This window comes from Oncorhynchus gorbuscha, linkage group LG12 (genome assembly GCF_021184085.1).
Source record: "Oncorhynchus gorbuscha isolate QuinsamMale2020 ecotype Even-year linkage group LG12, OgorEven_v1.0, whole genome shotgun sequence".
NCBI classification, from domain to species: Eukaryota; Metazoa; Chordata; class Actinopteri; order Salmoniformes; family Salmonidae; genus Oncorhynchus; species Oncorhynchus gorbuscha.
In genome coordinates, this window is record NC_060184.1 from 74,906,955 (window position 1) to 74,915,415 (window position 8,461).

Here is an 8,461-nt window from a genome sequence, read left to right on the forward strand (position 1 = left end):
TTAGTTCCTTTGTTTTGTCTTTGTTTTAGTATGGTCAGGGCGTGAGTTGGGGTGGGCAGTCTATGTTCTTTTTTTTCTAAGATTTGGGATTTCTGTGTTTGGCCTGGTATGGTTCTCAATCAGAGGCAGCTGTTTATCGTTGTCCCTGATTGAGAACCATATTTAGGTAGCCTGGTTTCACTTTTGAGTTGTGGGTGATTATTTTCCGTGTCAGTGTATGTTACCACACGGGACTGTTTTGTTTGTTTCACTTTGTTATTTTGTATTTTTGTAGTGTTCAGTTTGTCTTATTAAAATGGACTTGCACTTACCACGCTGCAAATTGGTCCGACCTCTCTTACTCCTCATCAGAGGAAGAGGCCAAACGTTACAGTGCAGAATGTGTATATACACGTGTGTAATAACGTGTGCAAGGGCGCCTGTTCATGTTTTTGCATCTCTCTCTCTCTGTGTGTGTGTGTGTGTGTGTGTGTGTGTGTGTGTGTGTGTGTGTGTGTGTGTGTGTGTGTGTGTGTGTGTGTGTGTGTGTGTGTGTGTGTGTGTGTGTGTGTGTGTGTGTGTGTGTGTGTGTGTGTGTGTGTGTGAAGAATTTGAGGAGGTCTACGTCTCTGCGCTCTGCGTGTATGTCTCACAGTCATTGACAGAGCCAGGGCTAGGCTGAGGGGTGCTGGCTTTGACAAAGCCAGGACTTGACTGAGAGGTGCTGGGTTTAACTGAGCCAGGACTGGCCTGAGGGGGGGCTGGGTTTAACTGAGCCAGGGCTGGCCTGAGGGGGCGCTGGGTTTAACTGAGCCAGGGCTGGCCTGAGGGGGCTGGTTTTAACTGAGCCAGGGCTGGCCTGAGGGGGCTGGGTTTAACTGAGCCAGGGCTGGCCTGGGGGAGGCTGGGTTTAACTGAGCCAGGGCTGGCCTGAGGGGGGCTGGGTTTAACTGAGCCAGGGCTAGCCTGAGGGGGGCTGGGTTTAACTGAGCCAGGGCTGGCCTGAGGGGGCTGGGTTTGACAGGGCCAGGGCTGGCCTGAGGGGGCTGGGTTTGACAGGGCCAGGGCTGGCCTGAGGGGGGCTGGGTTTAACTGAGCCAGGGCTGGCCTGAGGGGGCTGGGTTTGACAGGGCCAGGGCTAGCCTGAGGGGGGCTGGGTTTGACAGGGCCAGGGCTGGCCTGAGGGGGGCTGGGTTTGACAGGGCCAGGGCTAGCCTGAGGGGGGCTGGGTTTGACAGGGCCAGGGCTGGCCTGAGAGGGGCTGGGTTTGACAGGGCCAGACCACAAATCAGGATTCAATAGGGACTGGGGGCATACTGGCTTCACTGAGGGGGAAGTGAAATATTAATTTAGAACAAATCACCCTCAATCTGGCTGGATATTAAGGACCCTGCTACCACCACACACACACCAAACAAACAACCAACAACAGACTGTGGTTTCTGCATTATAGCATCGGAGTTGGGCAAAAAGCCCACAGGCCCATTAACAGGGTCCAGTGAGAAAGAGAATCATTCCATTAATGCTTTGTGGTGTGCTATAGCAGACAGCAGCCTCCTCTCTCTCTCAAAAGTCAGACAACCGCCTTCTCTTTTAGTTAGGTTTTGGGACCGGTGTGGCGGTGTACTTTATTGATTTGATATTCACGTGTGTTGTTCCTTGGAGTGTATCAGTGTGATGGATAGCGTGGCGGTTCATATGTCAGCCGTTCAGTCTTAGAAATACTCTCTAACTACTTTTAAGTGTCCCGGATTTAGTTTACTATGTTGCGTCTAGTCTATGAGACCAGGCTGTACTGCAACAAAACTGAATAGCAATTAATTATCAAAATTAAATAAGTATGATATGTTACATTTGTTATGGTTGCATAAGACAAATGGTTACTTCAGGCAAAAACAAAATTGGGGCTGGTTGGTTGGGTGTATAACGTGAATGTCTAGCATCCCAACAGTTGTGAGTTCAAATCTTACCACGGACAACTTTGTATTTGAGCTAATTAGCAACTTTTACTTACTACATTTTAGCTACTATCTCACTACTTAGCATGTTAGCTAACCCAAGCACTAACCTTAACCTTAACGCCTAACCCCTAGCCTAGCTCATGTTAGCCAGCTAGCTAACGTTAGCCACCTAGCCACCTAGATAGAATACATAAAATATCATACGTTTTGAAAAATCGCATATCGTAGCATATCGTAAGTCGCACGTTTTGCAAAAATCCTAACATATAATACGAATTGTAATTCGTAACATATCACATGAAATTAATGACGGACATCCACAAATTAATACATACCAATACGAAAAGTAATGTCTCAAGATGTACGTACAGAACAATAGGCAAATGCTCTGAGACCAGATTGTGCAGTAGAGCAGTGGTTCCCAACTCCAGTTGAGCAACAGCACACATTTCTGTTGTTTCACCGGACAAAAACCGACTGATTCAACTCATTGAGGACCTGATGATTAATTGACAAGTTGAATCAGGTGTGTTTGTCTGGGAATACAATATAAATGTGTATATAGTTGGGGGTACTGGTGGACATGAGATGGGAACCCCTGCAGTATACCATGTTGTGTTCATAGAATACATACATCAGGCCATTGTTATCAAAATAATATCGCTTAGCAACAGAGTTTCAGAGATACACACTGCTCCCTAGGTCCGTCGTGTTTTCTACCTGCTGAGTGAGAGGATATGGAGATATGAAGTGTGTCCAAGCCTAGCTTCACAATCCATTAGGGGGTTTGGTGCCTCCTACCCCCTCTCTTACCCCCCTCTCTTACCCCCCTCCATCTCCCGCCGACTAGGCACATGAAGCCTTATGATCCTGCAGAGGGCTATATGGATGTGATGAATGTCCAGCCATCAGTGGCTAAGATCAGCTTCATTTGGACTCATATCTTAATATGATATGAATTAATCTGCCATTTTGGATTAAATAAATATGTTATCTGAATAATCCTATAAAATAATCCTAGAAAATAATCCAAGAACCTTCAATAGTAAACCATAGACTTTTACATATAAAACTAGAATAATACCGTAAACCGTCACTTTGATCAGTATCAACAGATAAACCCTGTCCCTGATTGAAATGAAGAGTGATATGGCTTCTGACCTTGTCCTGTCAGCCTGCCTGGGCTTTTCCGATGGGAGCCATGAACATTACACATTTGGTGCCCCGTGCTAGTCTGCTATGTTGCTAGTCTGCTACGTGCTAGTCTGCTACGTTGCTAGTCTGCTACGTTGCTAGTCTGCTACGTTGCTAGTCTGCTACGTGCTAGTCTGCTACGTTGCTAGTCTGCTACGTTGCTAGTCTGCTACGTTGCTAGTCTGCTACGTGCTAGTCTGCTACGTTGCTAGTCTGCTACGTGCTAGTCTGCTACAGTGCTAGTCTGCTACGTTGCTAGTCTGCTACGTTGTACAGAAAGTTCATCCAAGGTCACGGGTATTCCACATCAAACTGACTACGTGTCGCCATCTCATCCCCATCACTCTCTCTCCCTCTCTCCCCGTCACTACCCACTCCCTTTTCTCTCCCTCTATCTCTCCCCCACTCCCTCTCCCACTTTCTCCCACTCTTCCATCAGATACTAAGTGTTGGATTTTGACACCAGCCCGCAGGAGCAGTGACCCATGAAGTAATTAGAGGAGGAATTCCCCCCGTTCTCCAGGGCCGTTGAGCCCAGCTGAGGCCAGGGATCAAATAAAAGCCAGTTGTGTTTGCTTCCTGATCCAACTAATTTCTGTAACGAGGGGGGGGCTGCGTTACGGCCTCCTCATCTCCTTACTGCTGCCTAAAGCCATGGCGGGCCAGGGGGAGCCCGCGGGTATACCGCTGCAACCCTCTTCCTCTTGTCGCGCCTACCTCCACCTAACCGGATTAGTTTAACTCTCCTCATCTACAGCCCAGGTGGAGGGATCCTTCCTACTATACTGACACACTGCGAGATGCAACTTTACACTTAATGCATCATGAAAACATTCCAGGGGAAGGGATGTGTGTGTGTGTGTGTGTGTGTGTGTGTGTGTGTGTGTGTGTGTGTGTGTGTGTGTGTGTGTGTGTGTGTGTGTGTGTGTGTGTGTGTGTGTGTGTGTGTGGGTGTGTGTGCGTGTGTGTGTGTGTGTGTGTGTGTGAGCAACAAAATAAGAAGAAGAAGGAAAAAAGCTCAGCAATATGAGATGAGAGAACACCGTTATAAATCACTCCGGAGGTTACGGATTCTCCCGCTCCCGGTTGTTCACAGGTGTTGTGACAAATTCCCCTCATTTGAAATTGTATTTTCCCTGGAAGAAGACTATAACAGGTGCGGTAATGGTTGATGTATAATGCAACAAAGCAACGTCTGTTAGCCATCGCCAGACATGATACGGCTGGATATCAACGTCTGTTAGCCATCGCCAGACATGATACGGCTGGATATCAACGTCTGTTAGCCATCGCCAGACATGATACGGCTGGATATCAACGTCTGTTAGCCATCGCCAGACATGATACGGCTGGATATCAACGTCTGTTAGCCATCGCCAGACATGATACGGCTGGATATCAACGTCTGTTAGCCATCGCCAGACATGATACGGCTGGATATCAACGTCTGTTGGCCATCGCCAGACATGATACGGCTGGATATCAACGTCTGTTAGCCATCGCCAGACATGATACGGCTGGATATCAACGTCTGTTGGCCATCGCCAGACATGATACGGCTGGATATCAACGTCTGTTGGCCATCGCCAGACATGATACGGCTGGATAGCAACGTCTGTTAGCCATCGCCAGACATGATACGGCTGGATATCAACGTCTGTTGGCCATCGCCAGACATGATACGGCTGGATATCAACGTCTGTTGGCCATCGCCAGACATGATACGGCTGGATATCAACGTCTGTTGGCCATCGCCAGACATGATACGGCTGGATATCAACGTCTGTTAGCCATCGCCAGACATGATACGGCTGGATATCAACGTCTGTTAGCCATCGCCAGACATGATACGGCTGGATATCAACGTCTGTTGGCCATCGCCAGACATGATACGGCTGGATATCAACGTCTGTTAGCCATCGCCAGACATGATACGGCTGGATAGCAACGTCTGTTGGCCATCGCCAGACATGATACGGCTGGATAGCAACGTCTGTTGGCCATCGCCAGACATGATACGGCTGGATAGCAACGTCTGTTGGCCATCGCCAGACATGATACGGCTGGATATCAACGTCTGTTGGCCATCGCCAGACATGATACGGCTGGATATCAACGTCTGTTAGCCATCGCCAGACATGATACGGCTGGATATCAACGTCTGTTAGCCATCGCCAGACATGATACGGCTGGATAGCAACGTCTGTTGGCCATCGCCAGACATGATACGGCTGGATATCAACGTCTGTTAGCCATCGCCAGACATGATACGGCTGGATATCAACGTCTGTTGGCCATCGCCAGACATGATACGGCTGGATATCAACGTCTGTTGGCCATCGCCAGACATGATACGGCTGGATATCAACGTCTGTTGGCCATCGCCAGACATGATACGGCTGGATATCAACGTCTGTTGGCCATCGCCAGACATGATACGGCTGGATATCAAGGTCTGTTGGCCATCGCCAGACATGATACGGCTGGATATCAAATGTTTTTGGCCATTCGCCAGACATGTTGCTCTGTCTTCTGGATATTCAACGTCTGTTGGCCATTGTCCCAGACATGATACGGCTGGATATCAACGACTGTTGGCCATGCTGGGAGACATGATGACGGCTGGATAGCAACGTGGCCTGTCACAAAGCCATCGCCAGAAATGAAAGGGGCTGGGATAGAACGTCTGTGTGGCCATCGCCAGACATGATACGGCTGGATATCAAAACAGTTTGTCTGTGCCATGCCAGACATGATAGCATGGCTGGATATCAACGTCTGATTAGCCATCGCCAGACATGATCGGCTGGTCCATATCAACGAGATGTTGGCCATCAGACATGATCGGCTGGATCCAGTATCCCTCAGATAGCCCCAGCCAGACATGATCGGCTGGATAGTATCCGTCTGTTAGCCATCGCCAGACATGATCGGCTGGATATCAACCTCTGATAGCCATCGCAGACATGATCGGCTGGATAGCATCCCTGAGATGCCATCAGCCAGACATGATCGGCTGGATATCAAGGTCTGTTAGCCATCGCCAGATCCATGAGACGGCTGGATATCAACGTCTGTTAGCCATCGCCAGACATGATACGGCTGGATAGCAACGATCCTGTCCAGCCATCCCAGAGATGCTCCGGCTGGATATCAACGATCCTGTCCAGCCATCCCAGACATGATCGGCTGGATATCAATCCGTCTGTTATCCCATGCCAGACATGATACGGCTGGATATCAAGGTCTGTTGGCCATCGCCAGACATGATACGGCTGGATATCAAATGTTTTTCTGCGCATTCATTAGAGTGTTGCTCTGTCTTCATTGAAGTTATTCATTGTGTGTGTGATGTTGTCCCACTGCTTAAGACGGCAGGATGTGGGACTGATTACCTGCTGGGAGACATCATGACTATAGCTTTAGTGGCCTGTCACAAATGTTTCACTCCCAGAAATGAAAGGGTTCGTTTGGGCAGAAGGTGGTGTGTGTATATGTGCACGTGTGTGTTAGGTCCCTGTCAAAACAGTTTGTCTGTGTCTGACAGTCACATAACAGCATGGCTGTCCATTATCCCTCAGATTCTCCCCAGCAGACAGATCCTGTCCAGTATCCCCGAGATGCTCCCCATCAGACAGATCCTGTCCAGTATCCCTCAGATGCTCCCCAGCAGACAGATCCTGTCCAGTATCCCTGAGATGCTCCCCAGCAGACAGATCCTGTCCAGTATCCCTGAGATGCTCCCCAGCAGACAGATCCTGTCCAGTATCCCTGAGATGCTCCCCAGCAGACAGATCCTGTCCAGAATCCCTGAGATGCTCCCCAGCAAACAGATCCTGTCCAGAATCCCTGAGATGCTCCCCAGCAGACAGATCCTGTCCAGAATCCCTGAGATGCTCCTCAGCAGACAGATCCTGTCCAGAATCCCTGAGATGCTCCCCAGCAGACAGATCCTGTCCAGAATCCCTGAGATGCTCCCCAGCAGACAGATCCTGTCCAGAATCCCTGAGATGCTCCCCAGCAGACAGATCCTGTCCAGAATCCCTGAGATGCTCCCCAGCAGACAGATCCTGTCCAGAATCCCTGAGATGCTCCCCAGCAGACAGATCCTGTCCAGAATCCCTGAGATGCTCCCCAGCAGACAGATCCTGTCCAGAATCCCTGAGATGCTCCTCAGCAGACAGATCCTGTCCAGAATCCCTGAGATGCTCCCCAGCAGACAGATCCTGTCCAGAATCCCTGAGATGCTCCCCAGCAGACAGATCCTGTCCAGAATCCCTGAGATGCTCCTCAGCAGACAGATCCTGTCCAGTATCCCTGAGATGCTCCTCAGCAGACATATTCTGTCCAGACCAACACTGGTTTAACCTGATTGATTTTCAATTATTCCAGATTAGTCTTAAAGTGCCTTCTGTCACAGGAAGCATTTAACCAATATATTCTGTCGGTGACATAAGGCAGCATAATGAACTGTCATGTGTCAATATAGTTTAATGGCCTTATTGGATTTTTGCCATATTAAAAATCCTCATGCTTTTCTCTAATGAAAAAAAACAAGAATGCAGAAGGACACCTGCAACCAATTGTAACCATTAAGCCAGATCTCTCAGATCTCAGTGTCTCCAGGTATTTGGGCCCATAGGGGTCAGAGACCCACATATGAGCAAGTCTTTCTCTGCCACTAGGACACCAATGGCTCTGGGCTGAAAAACAATCCACGAATGTTTAATGTCTTATGTACCGAGAGAACAAAGAGAAAGTATGGAAATTATTTAATTGCTATGACGACAACAACAGCATCCTAGGAAATTGTAATTTCCCCATTTCCTGTTTGACTCGAGGCCTCATCAAACTCTCCGCATTTGTGCTCCCTTTGCTTCCATTTATCCCGAATGAGTTCAGTAATAACGCTGTAAAAATACATATTAAGCTCTTGGTTAAAGTGTTGCTCAATAGACTGTTAAGAGTGGATTTACTGTGTTAAAGAAAAGCCTTGGGAACCCAGGGGAATAGGTGTCAGTCAGCGGTGTAGAACAGGTATAAAACTATCTGTCAGTGTTTTGACAGCCATGTCACACACCGGATCACTCTCTCTAGGGATCATAGCGATGAGAACGGCTGATAATCCTGTTCTGCATTCGTTTGACTATTTAACCAACAACCTTCCTGCCTTAGCATGGATCACTGGTTCTGGCTGCCAAGTTGTTCTGCAGTAGGTGCAGTTGAGGTCGTACAGTGCGTTTAAGACGTTTTGAAGGTGAAAGTAACTGTTACTCTAAAACAATGACAAGTCGCTAGATTAAGGTTGCCATGCCATGTGTCTGTCA

General features: G+C 48.4%; 1 protein-coding gene across 1 annotated transcript; it reads right to left on the reverse strand.

The window, feature by feature from the left end:
• Window positions 1-783: 783 nt before the first annotated feature.
• On the reverse strand, window positions 784-5,232 carry LOC123990425 (vegetative cell wall protein gp1-like). Its single transcript, XM_046290971.1, has 2 exons — window positions 5,070-5,232; window positions 784-1,304 (listed from the first exon to the last, which is right to left on the reverse strand). The coding sequence occupies exons 1-2, from the start codon at window positions 5,230-5,232 to the stop codon at window positions 784-786; spliced, it is 684 nt and encodes a 227-aa protein (XP_046146927.1).
• Window positions 5,233-8,461: the final 3,229 nt, after the last annotated feature.

Bases quoted from the DNA above. Each gene is read 5' to 3' on its own strand.
- LOC123990425 (XM_046290971.1), bottom strand. From the start codon at position 5,232: ATGTCTGGCGATGGCCAACAGACGTTGATATCCAGCCGTATCATGTCT. The intron at 1,305-5,069 runs GTATCATGTCTG...CTTCCCCCTCAG, and splicing joins ACAGACGTTGCTATCCAGCC to TGAAGCCAGTATGCCCCCAG.